Source organism: Ranitomeya imitator, chromosome 6 (genome assembly GCF_032444005.1).
Source record: "Ranitomeya imitator isolate aRanImi1 chromosome 6, aRanImi1.pri, whole genome shotgun sequence".
In the NCBI taxonomy this organism is placed as follows: Eukaryota; Metazoa; Chordata; class Amphibia; order Anura; family Dendrobatidae; genus Ranitomeya; species Ranitomeya imitator.
The window spans coordinates 565,155,236-565,171,817 of record NC_091287.1 but is presented as its reverse complement, the minus strand read 5'-3'; the positions used below and the strand labels follow the sequence as shown (position 1 = coordinate 565,171,817).

The 16,582-nt window shown below is 48.2% G+C and overlaps 1 protein-coding gene across 1 annotated transcript; it reads left to right on the top strand.

Moving 5' to 3' along the window:
* Positions 1-4,533: 4,533 nt before the first annotated feature.
* LOC138643506 (repetin-like) lies at positions 4,534-15,549 on the top strand. The gene is made up of 2 exons (XM_069732405.1): positions 4,534-4,618; positions 13,727-15,549. Exons 1-2 carry the CDS (start codon positions 4,534-4,536, stop codon positions 15,547-15,549), a joined length of 1,908 nt encoding a protein of 635 aa, XP_069588506.1.
* Positions 15,550-16,582: the final 1,033 nt, after the last annotated feature.

The window sequence follows — 16,582 nt, the reverse complement described above, 5'->3', positions numbered from 1 at the left end:
TTAAAGGAGTATGAATTCTTGTTTAATACCTTGTGTATCAGACCTGACAGATGTTGTGTGTTCTCTTTTCTCCTTTTTTTTCCCCCATACATATTAATTGTACTTTTAAAGGGAATATCATCAAAAACAGTTTTTCTGTAACAACTGAAAAAATATTTGATTTAACCAATTTTTTTATCGTATAAAAATGAAAAATAAAGGTTTGATATTTTTAACGTTTAACACTAGAAAGAGGAGCTGCTGGAATTTGCCATGAAAACGAAGTGTAATGCTTGCTCGCCTTATGACTGCAGTAAATGTGGGCGGGGTCTGCTCCGTGGGTGATGTATCTCCTCCCCTTTCTGGCTGTTTAGAAAAGGGGGAGAATGATGTTTAGTGTCACCGTGCAGAGACAAAGAGGACGGCTGGCAGCGCCGGTAGAAAATAATTAAAAACATTAAAACACTACATTGTGATATGTTTTTTTTTTTTAAATAAATGATTATATATTCAGTTAGTACAAAAATAAAATGGCATGGCGTAAAGCTATGATTACACAAGATTGACGTCATTAGAATAACTTTAATTGCTGATGAAATAAACCATTCAGGGTAATGAGTGCCCCGTTTTTCTGATTACAGTAGAGGGGTCTTGTCCAATAGACGAAATCTGTCTTAACCCCATGAATCCTCACCAAATCCTTGTGCTGCTCTTCCACTGGCCGAGTCTAAGGGTATGGGCACACGTTGCGGATTTTTCCGCGTGGATTCTGCAGAATACGCAGGTAAAACGCCCTGCTGTACGACATAGTGCTGTACTGTGCTAACTGGTGCCTGAGAGTAATAATCTTTATTTTTATATAGCGCTAACATATTCCGCAGCGCTTTACAGACCTTATCATTGCTGTCCCCAATGAGGCTCACAATCTAAATTCCCAACCAGTATATTTTTGGAATGTGGGAGGAAACCCACGCAAACATGGAGAGAACATACAAACTCTTTGCAGATGTTGTCCTTGGTGGGGTTTGAACCCAGGACTCCAGCGCTGCAAGGCTATAGTGCTAACCACTAAGCCACCGTGCTGCCCAAGTACCATGGGGAGTCCATGGGGTGTTCCCCAGGGAGAGGGTGGTGTTTTATGGACCTGGTGGTTAGGAGCACCCGGAACGACCTGATGGTTAAACTCATACAGGACAAGCTCTGGGAAGTGGGAGCTCTGCTGACCGCAACCCCTAATCCTATCACACACACTAGAAATAGCCGTGGAGCGTACCTAACACGACCTAGACGCCTCTTCACAGCCTAAGAGCTAACTAACCCTAAAGATAGAAAATAAAGCCTACCTTGCCTCAGAAATTCCCCAAAGGAAAAGGCAGCCCCCCACATATATTGACTGTGAGTTAAGATGAAAGTCACAAACACAAATGAAACAGGTTTCAGCAAAGGAGGCCAGACTTACTAAACAGACTGAGGATAGGAAAGGTATCTTTGCGGTCAGCACAAAAACTGCAAAAAGACCACGCAGAGTGTGCAAAAAGACCCCCGCACCGACTCACGGTGCGGAGGTGCCACTCTGCATCCCAGAGCTTCCAGCTAGCAAGGCAAAATCATGATAGCAAGCTGGACAAGAAAACAATGAACAAATAATTAACTAGCAGGGACTTAGCTTCTGCTGGAGTAGACAGGTCACCAGAAAGATCCAAGAGCAAACTGAACCAGTACAAGAACATTGACAGCTGGCAATGGAGTAACGATCTGAGTGGAGTTAAATAGAGCAGCCAGCCAAAGAATAAACTAAGTCACCTGTGGAAGGAACCTCAGAACCAGCAGCTCCACTCACAGCCACCAGAGGGAGTCCATGGACAGAACTCGCCGAAGTACCATTCATGACCACAGGAGGGAATTCGATAACAGAATTCACAACAGTGGTGTCCCAAAAGGGGGCAGTAACCCGAACAGGGATGGTTGCCCAAAAGGGGGCAGTAACCCGAACAGGGTTAGTTGCCCAAAAAGGGATGGAGTCCTGGGGAATGGTAGTTTCCCAAAAGGGGGCGGAGCATCCCGAAGGGTTGCCGCAGACGAACTGTTGCCCAGGGCAAATGAATTATGTGTGTCCAGTCTGCTATATGAACTACCCACCCGGCAAGAGTCTATGTAGGTGTGCCATGCTGATGAACGCAGAAGAGATATTTGGGCTGGTCGATTCTGGGAGCTCGGTGACTCTGGTGAGGGTTGCACCCAGCGGATGGGTAGTGCCAAATAGGAAGATCGGGGTTATCTGCATCCATGGGGTCACTAAGGACTATCCAGTGGCCAGGGTGACCCTCGAGACGGCAAGGGATATTGCATTTCATGATGTAGATATAGTCCCAAACTTAACCTGTCCGGTGATAATAGGCTGGGACTCTAGGTCATACTCAGACTTGTGGTAGAGGGGAGCTCCTCTACAGCAGGAGGATGCAGGGCTCTCAGCTGATGGGGGTGCGTACCTTAAAGCATTAATAACTCCTAAAGTTGACAAGTCAGACGTTGGGTTGACCAGTGGGAAGGGTGCGTCTGCCCAACTTATGGACATGTCACTTGACGTGAACCCCAAGATGACTTAGAGATGTGGGAAATAAATCCTGTGGAGCAGACACCCGATTAGAAAGCAACTGGAGGGTTGACCGTGCTGTGGGGTGTGATATTATGCTGTCTGAAGCACTGACATGGCAATGATAGGACTCCACAGGCTGAAGGTGACCTGTTTAAGGGGGGACTGCTTGTTCCCGGATGACCGATCGTGTGGTGATGACTCTCATTCAGACGATGACGAAAGCAAAAGAGTGCAGTAAGGCTGACTCTGGTACAAATGGCAAGACTATCTCCCGTCGCCGGAGACGTAAAGCGTGTAAAGAAGTTAAACCCGTTGCACCCTGTGAAGAAATGAAAAAAGGAAAGGAAAACCTGGAGAGCGCTGGTGGAGTGAGAATCCATGGAGGTCATGAGGAACTGACCTGTGGTAGACCTACGTCTGCGGTGACAGAGGGATGAAATAGCGGAGTATGGTGAAGGTCCTATAGTACCTGATGTGGAAGAGCGGGGGTACTCAGATACCCAAGAGAGGGGTGACGCTTACAGTGCTGAGTTCTAGGGTGCAGAAGTGAAGGAGGCCACCAAAGACGTGGGGCCCGAAGTAAATACCTCAAGTGATGGATGCTCCACCAATCCAGAGGATGGGAGAAGCGAGATAGAGCTGCTTAAAGAGTCGGTCGAACAAGAAAGAGTCCTGAGACAAGCGGTTGTGCACAGAGTGAACGAGCTGGAGAAGGAAGTCTCTGAGTTAAGACGATACCTGTCAGCGTGTCAAACCATGAAAAAGGCCATAATGAAAGATATGGAGGTGCTCAAGATACAGAATGGCCCATGAGAAGCATCAGCAGGAGCTTCTCCAGAAAGAGGAGGAGCGTCGCTGCCTGGCAGAGGAGCTTCCACTGTCCATCTTGACAAAGGCTCAAGCAGAAGAAAAAGCTGAGGAAGAGTTCGCGCTAGGAGCAGAACAGGACAATCGCCCGGTCAGGGAAGATGTCCTGATGGAAAGGTCTGTGGTAAGGCGGGAGTCGTCAGTCCATGAAGAGAATGGGACTTCGCTCTTCAAATGCATGATAGGCGTACCTAAAGAAATAAGAGAAGCATGTACCAGTGAGGATGTGCATGAGACCTTTAGAAAGGCAATAGAGGCGTGTAGAGTGTACTGGGCCCCAGAGACTCAGCAGTTGGTCATACTACCGACTAGGGACGTCACAGTGAAACGGGTGGCGGGCCTGAGTGACGTGCACCTACACTGCCTCCGCAGAAAACAGAGGATCATTTTGAGGAATAAGGAAGCTGCTCGACGTTTGGAGCGTGCAAGGAGAGCTCAAAGTCGGCTGGGCTTGGTGGAAGACATAGTCCAAGTACCCAAGGATCTGGTGGCAAAAGTCATTGGGAGACTTGGAAAAGTGATGGAGGAAATTGTGAGTAAATCCGGTGTGACGAGAGTTAGGGTTCCGGGCGATACGCGTGGGGCATCACGTCACCAGGTGGTATATATATGGGAGGTTTCTCCTGTTCATATGCTGTGTCTCAGTTGTACTATTTTGTATAGGCTACCCTGTATGTGTCCTTCTTGGCTGGTTGCTGCTCTTTGCCTTGGACGTTGTTGTGCGTTTGTTATTTTCTGCTCGTTCTGGTCTGTAGCAGCGGCCATACGAGCCAATTCCTGCACTGTCCTTCTGGTATTATAGATTTTTGCGCAACACCCCATGAGCCATTGGTCTTCTTTGGGTTAGCTTATTATACTGAGTCATCATATGCATTTCCTGTGTGTTCATGATGTTGTTTTCATGTTTTTAATTATGTTTTTATTATCTGTTGTATGTTTTGATCCGTGAATAAAATCAGTCTATGCTTATTTTTTGGTACTTATTTATTTGATGGTGTGCAGCTCTTGTGCAGTAATACTTTCTCTTTGGGTTTACTTGGAGAGTTAGGGTTCCAGCTAATGACGAAGCCCAAGTAGAGGGTGAAGATGGGATGGTTCCATTCTTCATTGTCAGATCAACTGAGAGCCTTAAGAATATCCGCATGCTCCTGGAATATCGCATGGCGTACCTAAGAGGTAGAACAGCTGAGACTTGAGAGACTGCAAGTTAATAAACAGCTACAGGAAAGGCGAATAAGATGGCGGCTACTTCCGACCCAAAATATGGACAAACAAAGGAGTGGAATCACCTAGCCTGAAAATAAATTGAATGACTACTCTGTGTAACAAAGACAATATGAGAGATTGCTAACAGACAACCGAAGGTGGCCTGACGGAAGAGTTAGAAATAGTGACTCCTCGGTTAGCTCGGTGCTGAGTGGCCTAGGCGGGAGACCTTGTAGCTATTATAGTGACAAAGGGACAAACTCCGACCAGACAGTAGCCTCGACTGTAAGTCTCACGGCCACACTAACCATTGCAGGTGGTCGTGGAGAGAGAGGTCTGGAAAAGAGGTGTGCTGGAGAGACGTGGTGGCTAAAAAGAGTCTAGTGACCGTGACGGACTATGCTCAAACCTGACCAGGAAAGCCATCTCGATGGGTAGGGCAAAGTGGCATGCGTGACCTGTCTCGGGACCCCTGATGTGTGACAAATGTTGAACCCCACAGGATTAAACAGAGGGGGGATATGTGATGCAGTGACCCCTGTTACAGCTAAGGGGTGCTGTATGTGCTCCCTAGGACACGCATGGAGGCGTAATGGAGATAGTGAGACAGTGACTGGCTTTGTGGTGAATGGCCGGTATGTGTCGTAGAGGAGGAGGTCTTCTGCGCTATAAGCCTCACTTGATATGGGAAGCTGCTCCCTGCAATGCAACCCGGAGTATTTTGTCTTTGGTGCACATGAGCACTAAGATGTCGTTTAGTGCATCTGGATCTGGATTGCGGGTAACTATGAGAGATGGGAGGGTCTGGCTACCCACATACCTCACCTCTGGGTGAGGGTGTTCACTGTACCCTTTTCCTGCGGGAAGTAATGGTGTTTGAGGACACACAGTGATGTCAGGATCACGTGACCAGCCCATGTGATCCATACCTCACCTGTGGGTGTGGTTACAAGCTACATAATGTGACCAGGGTTTGGTCACAGGATGGAGAGGGTTTGGATCTGTATGGCCCATGTACGAGGTCCTGGAAAAGCCTATGTGTTGGGAGTGCTATCTCCCTGAATAGCACGTGGAGGGGTTTTGGACCTGGTGGCCTGGGTGTTGGTTGAACGTCCTGAATAGCACCCGGACAGGCCACATTGTGTGTGCAGAGCCTGGGATGGCCCTACACTGAGAAAGACGCCGTCCTGTTGAGGACCTTGGACAGCCAAGGAGTCAGTCTGTCGAGCAGGAGCTCCTGAGCGGTAACCCCGGGTATGGGGAAAGATCTATGTGCAATGACAAAGGACAGTTACTGAATATAGTCACCCGGTGACTGGAGAGAGACTGGAGAGCGTGACTAATGAATGCTTTGTAAAAGCCATATGTGATGAAGTAATGGACTATGAATATTGGGGATTGCATCAATCCGATATTTATGCGAGATATATATTAGGTGTTGTAGTGAAAGGACGAACATAACGTATTCACTCACATCACCATATGGCCGATAGAACCCCTCTACTTAATATTAATCCGATATATGACGCTATACCTGCTATATTTCATCTTTATCAAAAGGTAAAATTGCGAAGGTAAGAGCAAACATGATGGTAAGAGCCGTTCCTACAACATCAGGTTTAGTAGTTCTCTTCATAATTTTTTGTAATTGTTTAGTTCCCCTTTTGTATCATCTTTGTATATATTTTTTTTATAAATACTGGATATCTTTCTGGATTAAATATATACAATTTAATAGCTGTTCCTCTTGCTCTATAAACCGCACCCCTGAAACCACATGATACCTGTAATGGGTGTCCGTTGCAGTAAATCAGCCTGTATAAACAATTGGTGATGGCAGCGAGTATTTGTTATTCAGTGATGGTCTTAAGTAAAGCGGGGGGGCCTCAAACTTGAACTGGGACCCTAACTATCCTTGTCTCGGGGGTACTCTTGAAGGTAGAGGCCTGAGTCTCCGACCTTACAATGCTCCTGTTAAAGGGACTCTGTCACCTGAATTTGGCGGGACTGGTTTTGGGTCATAGTGGCGGAGTTTTCGGGTGTTTGATTCACCCTTTCCTTACCCGCTGGCTGCATGCTGGCTGCAATATTGGATTGAAGTTCATTCTCTGTCCTCCGTAGTACATGCCTGCACAAGGCAATCTTTCCTTGCGCAGGCGTGTACTATGGAGGACAGAGAATGAACTTCAATCCAATATTGCAGCCAGCATGCAGCCAGCGGGTAAGGAAAGGGTGAATCAAACACCCAAAAACTCCGCCCATATGACCCAAAACCAGTCCCGCCAAATTCAGGTGACAGGTTCCCTTTAAACCCTTCTCTGTCCCCTCCCCGACCCCATGAGGCATGAGACAGAAATATAAGGTAAACAAGACACAAAGAAAAAACAGGGATAACCGCAAACAAACGTTCACCAAAAGGTAGAGAGGTATATAGGGAGCAATAAGAATGTACCCACAAATGGTATTAGGACAATGAGGAAAGCATACAGACAAAAACAGCGTGCAACAACATCCAGTAGCAACAATGGTCTATTCAGAACAGTGTCCCCAAGGAGCTAGGAAGCAAAGCTTTCACTGGCAAGGCAGAAATCAAAGTGTCCGGCCAGTTTTATAGGGAGAGGTAATGACCAGATCAGAAGCAGCTAAAAATGGAGCTGCAAGTTGCTGACAGCATAGAAAGGGTTAACCTCTTCAGCACGAAAGGAAACCAAATCCATTTAATGTGGAACACAAATACACCGGCTAAATGCAAGAGCTGCGATTCACAATACGTAGTGATGTTTTGACGTCAGATCTCCCAGGAGGACGTGACACACTCGTGACAGTAGTTCTTGTGTTATTGTGCAACTGGCAGTGATCATATCAGAGGTATATATATATTATATATATTCCATGCGTTGGAATAGGAGGTGTATATACCAAATGCTCACTGCAGGTTCCCCAATAACTTGTTTAGTAGTGGAAGCAGCCACAGCCTTGTCCATCACTCATCAGTAAATTATGTAATTGTTCTGACTACTAGGCAGCAGAGTTGCATCTTCTTGACAAACTGGTGGCAGCGGTGGGATCTGCATGATCCCCCCCCAGGTGCTCAAATTTGACAATTGGACCTCACTGTGCCGAGTGTGAGCGGCGTCTTATCAAACAGTACCATAAATATGACCCTAATCTCTCTTAGATGGTAGAGATCCAAACCAGGTTTACAGTCTTCAGTAGAGGGACATCACAATACTTCAGTGCTCACAAAAAAAAACCGCTTTATCTGTTAACAGAAATATTTGGGTGAATTTAGAACCCAGAGTAAAACCGGTTTTTACGTACCGGTAATAGGATTTTACGGAGCCACGACAGCACCCCTACGAGAGAGGGGATCCGCCCACCTTCCGGACAGGAACCTACAGGATTTAAAGGGGCGGTCCCCCTCACCACTCCAGTTTGTGTTTCAGAGTATAAGGGACACCGCCATTGAGTTAGTACATAAACATATATACTTAAACATTACTAAATACCATCACCTTCTAAAGAGTGATTTTTAACAAGCACACTTTCCCCAAAGGGTGCAGAAACCAGTGAATAACTACGGGGGGGAATGTGCGGGTGCTGTCGTGGCTCCGTAAAATCCTATTACCGGTACGTAAAAACCGGTTTTCCTATCGCCACGACAGCACCCCTACGAGAGATTTTCAAAGATCAATCACCTGGGAGGGACTACAGCACTAAGTACTGTACGGCCAAAAACTAAATTGGCCTCTGAAGATAAGTCAAGACGATAATGTCTATAAAAGGTGGAAGGAGATGTCCAAGTTGCCGCCCTACATATTACGTCTATGGAGACGTCCGCTCTTTCCGCCCAGGATGAGGCCATGGCTCGAGTGGAGTGGGCCCTGATGCCATCTGGTGGTGTCTGGCCTTTAGCAGTATAAGCAAGATATATGGCATCTCTTATCCATCTGGCGATAGACGCTTTAGTTACACTCGCCCCTTTCCTTGGATTCTGAAAGGAAACAAACAGAGCCCTACTCTGCCTCCATGGTTCTGTTTTGTGTAGGTACTCTAATAGAGTTCTTCTGACATCTAACATGTGATATTTCTGCTCATCAGCTGAATTCGGATTGTCACAGAAAGATGGTAAAATTATTTCCTGACTTCTATGAAATTTGGAAGCTACTTTTGGTAGGTATGCTGGATCAGGTTTTAACACTACCCTGTCCTGAAAGACCATTAAATAAGGAGGGTCTATCGACAAAGCTTGTAAGTCACTCACTCTCCTAGCTGAGGTCAGGGCTACTAGGAAGGCTGTTTTTAAGGTTAAATTTTTTATGGAGACAGAATCTAATGGCTCAAAGGGGGGTTCTGTTAAGGCGTCTAAGACCAAATTTAGATCCCATGGTGGTAATCTAGGAATATATACTGGGTTACTACGTTCAGTGGCCCTGATAAATCGGGAAACCCATCTATTTCCCGCCACATCACTGTTATATAACGCTCCCAAAGCTGATACTTGGACTCTAAGGGTATTTACCGCCAAGCCCAATTCTCGGCCCCTCTGTAAAAACTCCAGAATAGCCGGAATTGGGACCTTGCCAGAAAAGGGATTTTGGTAGAAGGCAAGGAACTTTTTCCAAGTTTTAGCATAGATTTTAGTGGTAACTTCTTTCCGGCTATTTAAAAGGGTAGATATGAGAGCCTCTGAAAACCCTCTTCTCCTCAATAACTCCCTCTCAAATTCCACGCCGTCAGATGCAGGGATTCCACATTGGGGTAACGGAATGGACCCTGAGAAAGAAGCTCCGGGCTGGTCGGCAGTACCCAGGGGTCGGACACAGACATTGCCCTGAGTAACGAGAACCATGCCCTCCTGGGCCAAAAGGGGGCAATCAGTATCACTCTCGCCCTGTCCTCCCTGATCTTCCTGAGGACTATCGGGATTAGATACATTGGAGGGAACACGTAAGCCAGAGGAAAATTCCAATGTATTTGAAGGGAGTCTATTATACAGGGCTTGTCCGCCACCCGAAGAGAAGCGAACTTCCTGGTCTGCCTGTTCTCTCTCGTTGCGAATAGAACGATAACGGGCAATCCCCACAGGTCCACTATCTGTCTGAACACCTGTCGATCTAGAACCCATTCTCCCTGACGTAGAGAATGACGGCTGAGGTAATCTGCCTCTGTGTTGAGCTCTCCCCGAATGTGCACAGCTGATAGAGAGCGAAAGTGGGCTTCGGCTATTTCGAGTATGTCTGTGGCGGTGTTCATTAGGGATCTTGACCTTGTACCCCCTTGATGGTTGAGATACGCCACTACTGTTGTGTTGTCTGTCTGGACTCTTACATGTGAATCCTGCAGAGATGGAAGCAACCTGAGTAAGGCCTTCTTTACTGCTGTGAGCTCTTTCCAATTTGAGGACTCTTGAGCCTCTAAGAGAGACCATTGCCCTTGAGTCCAAACATCTCCTATGTGAGCTCCCCTACCTATTGGACTGGCATCGGTTGTGACCGTGTTGTCTGGTACTACACTCCAGCGTACTCCTTTCCCTAAATGTCTTCTGTTTAACCACCATCTCAGACTGTGTAGAGTGGCGGTGGACAGCCTGAGTCTTCCGCCTAATTGCCCTTGAAGACTTCTCTCTGTATCCAAGACTTGGGCCTGTAACACTCGAGTGTGGAATTGAGCCCACTGGACGGCTGGTATGCAGGACGTTAGAGATCCCAGAAGGGACATAGCGTCTCTTAAAGTCAGATCTGGCTTCCTTGTTACCGTACTGACTTTGTGCACAACCCTCTGCTTTTTCTCCTCCGGAAGGAAACATTGTTGCACTTCCGAATCCAGCAGAATACCTAGGAAAGTCTGAGTTGTTGATGGGTCGAGTCTTGACTTCTCCATATTGACTATCCAACCCAAGTCCTGTAAGGAAGATATGACATGATTTAGGCGAGTACTACACTGGTCAAAGGAATTTCCTACTACCAGGAAGTCATCCAAGTAGGGTATAATTTAGGCTACGTTCACACTAGCGTTCGGCTAGTGTGCGTCGCGCTAGCGTCGGGCGACGCAGCGGCAACGCACGCGTCATGCGCCCCTATGTTTAATATGGGGGACGCATGCGTTTTTGCTTGTTGCGTTTTCCGACACGTGCGTCTTTTTTGACGCTAGCGTCGGACCAAGAAAACGCAACAAGTTGCATTTTTCTTGCGTCCGATTTTCGTCAAAAAACGACGCACGCGTCGCAAAACGCAGCGTTTTTGCGTGCGTTTGCACGCGTTTTTCGGTGCATTGTGCGTCGCGTCGCCGACGCAGCGGCGCACAACACTAGTGTGAACGTAGCCTAACGTATCCTGTTCTCTGACATAGGGCATTACTTCTGCCATGACTTTAGTAAACACCCTCGGTGCCATAGATAGACCAAAGGGCATTGCAGCAAACTGAAAGTGTCCGACCTGGTCGTTTAAGCGCACCGCCATTCTGAGGAATTGTTGATGATCCTGGTGAATGGGCAGATGGTAATACGCATCTTTTAAATCCAGGACTGTCATATAACATCTGGGAAAGAGAAGATTAGTTGCCGTTTCAATAGATTCCATCTTAAAGGCATGATACTCTAGATGTTTGTTTAATCTCCGTAAGTTTATGATGGTTCTAAAGGATCCATCTGGCTTGGAGATTAAAAATAAAGGGGAATAGAACCCTTTCCCCTGTTGATGCTTTGGAACCTCCACTATGACTTTCTTCCGTCTTAGCATTTGGACCTCTTTTTCAAGGGCCTTTTGTTGGTCTAAGGAATCAGGGGCAGTTAAGATATAAAATTCAGAAGGTCTTTCCCGGAACTCTAATTTTAACCCTGAATTGATTATACCTAGAACCCAATTGCTCGAAGTTATTTTGGCCCACTGAGCATGGAAGTATTTTAACCTGCCCCCTACTGGAAGATCTATTAACGATAGTTTCTTCTTCTTCTTGAGGAAGATGACGAAGCGTTAAAGTCCGAACCTTTCTTTTTTGGGTCTGATGGTTCCCAGTCTCGGTTGTGGTAAGGTCTTCGGTATTGGAAGCGTCTCCTGAAGGTATTCCTAAAGGTAGGATTGAAAGCTTTAGGAAAACCTTTCTTCCTATCCTCAGCCTTAGCTAGGATATCATCCAATACCGGGCCAAACAGGTACTCACCCCTACACGGTATTGTACACAGTTTAGCTTTCGCCTGGGCATCCCCTTTCCAGGTCTTAAGCCATAGGGCTCGGCGAGCAGCATTTGAGAGACCTGCTGATCTTGCCGCCAATTTTAAAGAATCCACTGACGCGTCCGCTAAATACGCCACCCCTTCACGTATTTGCGAAAGTGAGTTCAACATCTTGTCTCTGGGCACCTTGGACTTCAGCTGTTCTTCCAGTTGGGATATCCACACCATGACGGATCTAGCCGTACACGTGCTAGAGATAGCAGGTTTGAACGCCCCTGCAGTTGATTCCCATACTTTCCTCAAAAACATGTCCGCCTTCCTATCTGATGGATCTTTCAGAAGGCCCACGTCCTCCAGCGGCAAGGTACCGGCTTTAGATGTAGAAGCCACCGCTGTATCCACTTTCGGGACTTTCATCCACTCTGCCAGCTCATTATCTTCAAAGGGATACCTTCTTTTAGTTGATGACGGAAGGAAACCCTTATCCTGCTTATCCCATTCTCTTTTTATAAGAGTCTTAACCGTATCCACCACCGGGAACGCCTTACGACTCCTCTGGCACAAGCCCGCAAACATTATGTCCTGTGCGGACCTTGGTTCCTTGCTCTCTGCAACACCCATGATAGCTCGGACTCCTTTAACTAACATGTCCATGTTGTCCACCGAGAAACAAGGCCTTCCCTCTTCATCTGAGGAGGATGGAGATGAGGAGCGGGAACATTCCCCTTCTTGCAGGGACAGGCTAGATCCTGGCGATATGTCCCTGCCCAACCTTTCCTGGCGGCTGCCTCTAAGGGAATAGCTAATTTCTTCCCTGATGACCGCTCTAAGGTCTGATGACCGAAGGGGAGCTTCCTCTTCTAAGGTCTGAGATATGCACGCCTGACACATAGAGCACATTGCTTGTGCTTAGATTTTGTGGTCTTTTTTCCCTAAAACAAAGCACAAATAACAGACCATATCAGCACCAGGTGTCTGATTTAACACTCACCATAAGGCTGATCCTGTGAATACCCGTTCTGGAGGAGTAGGATCCAAATGTGACGCTGGGGCGCTCGGACGCTGCTGCCCCCGTACCACGCTGCTGCTGCTTCTCCTTGAGCGGCCGCTACAGCTTTTACTGCGCTGTTCCGTTACCTCTCCATGAGGGTGCTCGGCGTCCCCTACTGAGGACATGGTTGCGCGCCTCCTATCCTAGGCGTCGCTCTTTTACAGCGCTGCAGCGCTCCTCCCCCGGCTTACCCCGGAAGCGTACCAACTACTTCCGGGTTCACGAGTGCCGGTGTGGACGCTGCACACCGCGCTCAACCGCGGACCAGGACGGCACTGCCCGACTCCTGGGACGTGTCTCCTCATGGCCAGACGAGGGGGGGTCTGCACGCAGGACACCCCCGACGCTGCTTCCGAGCCCCCGATTCCGCCGTTCCTAAAAGACACCGCATGGAGGCCCGGGTAAGACTGCTGATCCTGCAGGCTCCCGCCGTCCGGACAGGAACCCAAACTGGAGTGGTGAGGGGGACCGCCCCTTTAAATCCTGTAGGTTCCTGTCCGGAAGGTGGGCGGATCCCCTCTCTCGTAGGGGTGCTGTCGTGGCGATAGGAAAACCATATATCCACAAGCAAGATAGCTGCCATGGCAGATGTGAAGGGCAGGCTCTGAGGAGAGAGCAGCCTGAGACCTGGTGCCGCCACTAGGCTGCTAAACTGCAGATAATTCTGTGTGATCCTCGTGACGGTGTCCAGTGAGGACCTGCAAAAAGACGGGTGGCATGGAGAGAGGGGTTAGGACAGTCAAAATACTAAGAAGGATTAGAGGCACAGAGAGATACATAAAGTGCATGTACACTAATGCCAGAATCTTCAGCAACAAATGGAGGAATAAGAATTAATATTGCTGAAAAACAGATAAGAAAGACACAGCCAGACAGCATAACGGTGAAACGGCCAGACAGCATAACGGAGACACGGCCAGACAACATAATGGAGAAACGGTCAGACAACATAATGGAGAAACGGTCAGACAACATAACGGAGAAACGGCCAGACAACATAACAGAGACACGACCAGACAACATAACGGAGAAAAGGCCAGACAGCATAACGGAGACACGGCCAGACAACAAAATGGAGAAACGGTCAGACAACATAACGGAGAAACGGCCAGACAACATAACAGAGACACGACCAGACAACATAACGGAGAAAAGGCCAGACAGCATAACGGAGACACGACCAGACAACAAAATGGAGACACGGCCAGACAACATAACGGAGAAAAGGCCAGACAGCATAACGGAGACACGGCCAGACAACAAAATGGAGACACGGCCAGACAACATAACGGAGAAAAGGCCAGACAGCATAACGGAGACCCGGCCAGACAACAAAATGGAGACACGGCCAGACAACATAACGGAGACACGGCCAGACAGCATAACGGAGACCCGGCCAGACAACAAAATGGAAACACGGCCAGACAACATAACGGAGAAAAGGCCAGACAGCATAACGGAGACCCGGCCAGACAACAAAATGGAGACACGGCCAGACAACATAACGGAGACACGGCCAGACAGCATAACGGAGACCCGGCCAGACAACAAAATGGAAACACGGCCAGACAACATAACGGAGAAAAGGCCAGACAGCATAACGGAGACACGGCCAGACAACAAAATGGAGACACGGCCAGACAACATAACGGAGACACGGCCAGACAGCATAACGGAGACCCGGCCAGACAACAAAATGGAAACACGGCCAGACAACATAACGGAGAAAAGGCCAGACAGCATAACGGAGACACGGCCAGACAACAAAATGGAGACACGGCCAGACAACATAACGGAGAAAAGGCCAGACAGCATAACGGAGACCCGGCCAGACAACAAAATGGAGACACGGCCAGACAACATAACGGAGACACGGCCAGACAGCATAACGGAGACCCGGCCAGACAACAAAATGGAAACACGGCCAGACAACATAACGGAGAAAAGGCCAGACAGCATAACGGAGACCCGGCCAGACAACAAAATGGAGACACGGCCAGACAACATAACGGAGACACGGCCAGACAGCATAACGGAGACCCGGCCAGACAACAAAATGGAAACACGGCCAGACAACATAACGGAGAAAAGGCCAGACAGCATAACGGAGACACGGCCAGACAACAAAATGGAGACACGGCCAGACAACATAACGGAGACACGGCCAGACAGCATAACGGAGACACGGCCAGACAACAAAATGGAGACACGGCCAGACAACATAACGGAGACACGGCCAGACAGCATAACGGAGACCCGGCCAGACAACAAAATGGAAACACGGCCAGACAACATAACGGAGAAAAGGCCAGACAGCATAACGGAGACCCGGCCAGACAACAAAATGGAGACACGGCCAGACAACATAACGGAGACACGGCCAGACAGCATAACGGAGACCCGGCCAGACAACAAAATGGAAACACGGCCAGACAACATAACGGAGAAAAGGCCAGACAGCATAACGGAGACACGGCCAGACAACAAAATGGAGACACGGCCAGACAACATAACGGAGACACGGCCAGACAGCATAACGGAGACACGGCCAGACAACAAAATGGAGACACGGCCAGACAACATAACGGAGACATGGTCAGACAACATAACAGAGAAAAGGCCAGACAACAAAACAGAGAAATGGCCAGACAACATAATGGAAAAATGGACAAATGACCGAATGACAGATAACAGAGACACGGCCGGACTTCAGATAAAGGAGACAAGGCCAGACGACAGATAACGGAGACACAGCCAGACAACAAAACAGACACGGCTAGAGAACATAACGGAGAAACGGCCAGACAGCATAACAAAGAAACGGCCAGACAGCATAACGGAGACACGGCCAGACAACAAAACGGGGACACGACCAGACAACAAAACGGGGACACGGCCAGACAACATAACAGAGATACGGCCAGACAATATAATAGAGAAATGGCCAGACAACATAACAAACGACCGAATGGCTGATAACAGAGACAAGGCCGGACTTCAGATAATGGAGACAAGGCCAGACAACTGATAACAGAGACACGGCCGGATGACTGATAACAGAGACACGGCCGGATGACTGATAACAGAGACAACTGATAACAGAGACACGGCCGGTTGACTGATAACAGAGACACGGCTGGACGACTGATAACAGAGACATGGCCAGATGACATAACGGAGACAAAGCCGGACGACTGGTAACTGAGACACGGCCGGACGACAGATAACAGACACGGCTGGATGACTGATAACGGAGACAAGGCCGGATGTCATATAATGGAGGCAATACCGGACAAGAGATAAGGGAGACACGGCCGGACAACTGATATCGGAGACACGGCCGGATGACGGATAAGAGACACAGCCGGATGACATAACGGAAACACGACAGGACGACAGATAAAGGAGACACAGCCAGACAACTAATAATGGAGACACAGCCGGAAGTCAGATAACCGAGACAAGGTTAGACAACAGATAATGGACACAAGGCCGGACAACTCATAACGGAGACAAGGTCGGACGACACATAATGGAGACACAGCCGGATGACTAATAACTGAGACACAGCCGGACATAAGATAACGGAGACAAGGCTGGACTTCAGATAATGGAGACAAGGCTGGACGACTGATAACAGAGACACGGCCGGACAACTAATAACAGACACGGCTGGATGACAGATAACGGAGACACGGCCGGGCAACAG

Excerpts from the sequence above, each read along its gene's own strand:
- LOC138643506 (XM_069732405.1), top strand. The coding sequence starts at position 4,534 with ATGGTTCCATTCTTCATTGTCAGATCAACTGAGAGCCTTAAGAATATC. Across the intron at positions 4,619-13,726 it reads TCGCATGGCGTACCTAAGAG|ATAAGAAAGACACAGCCAGA; the intron begins GTAGAACAGCTG and ends GCTGAAAAACAG.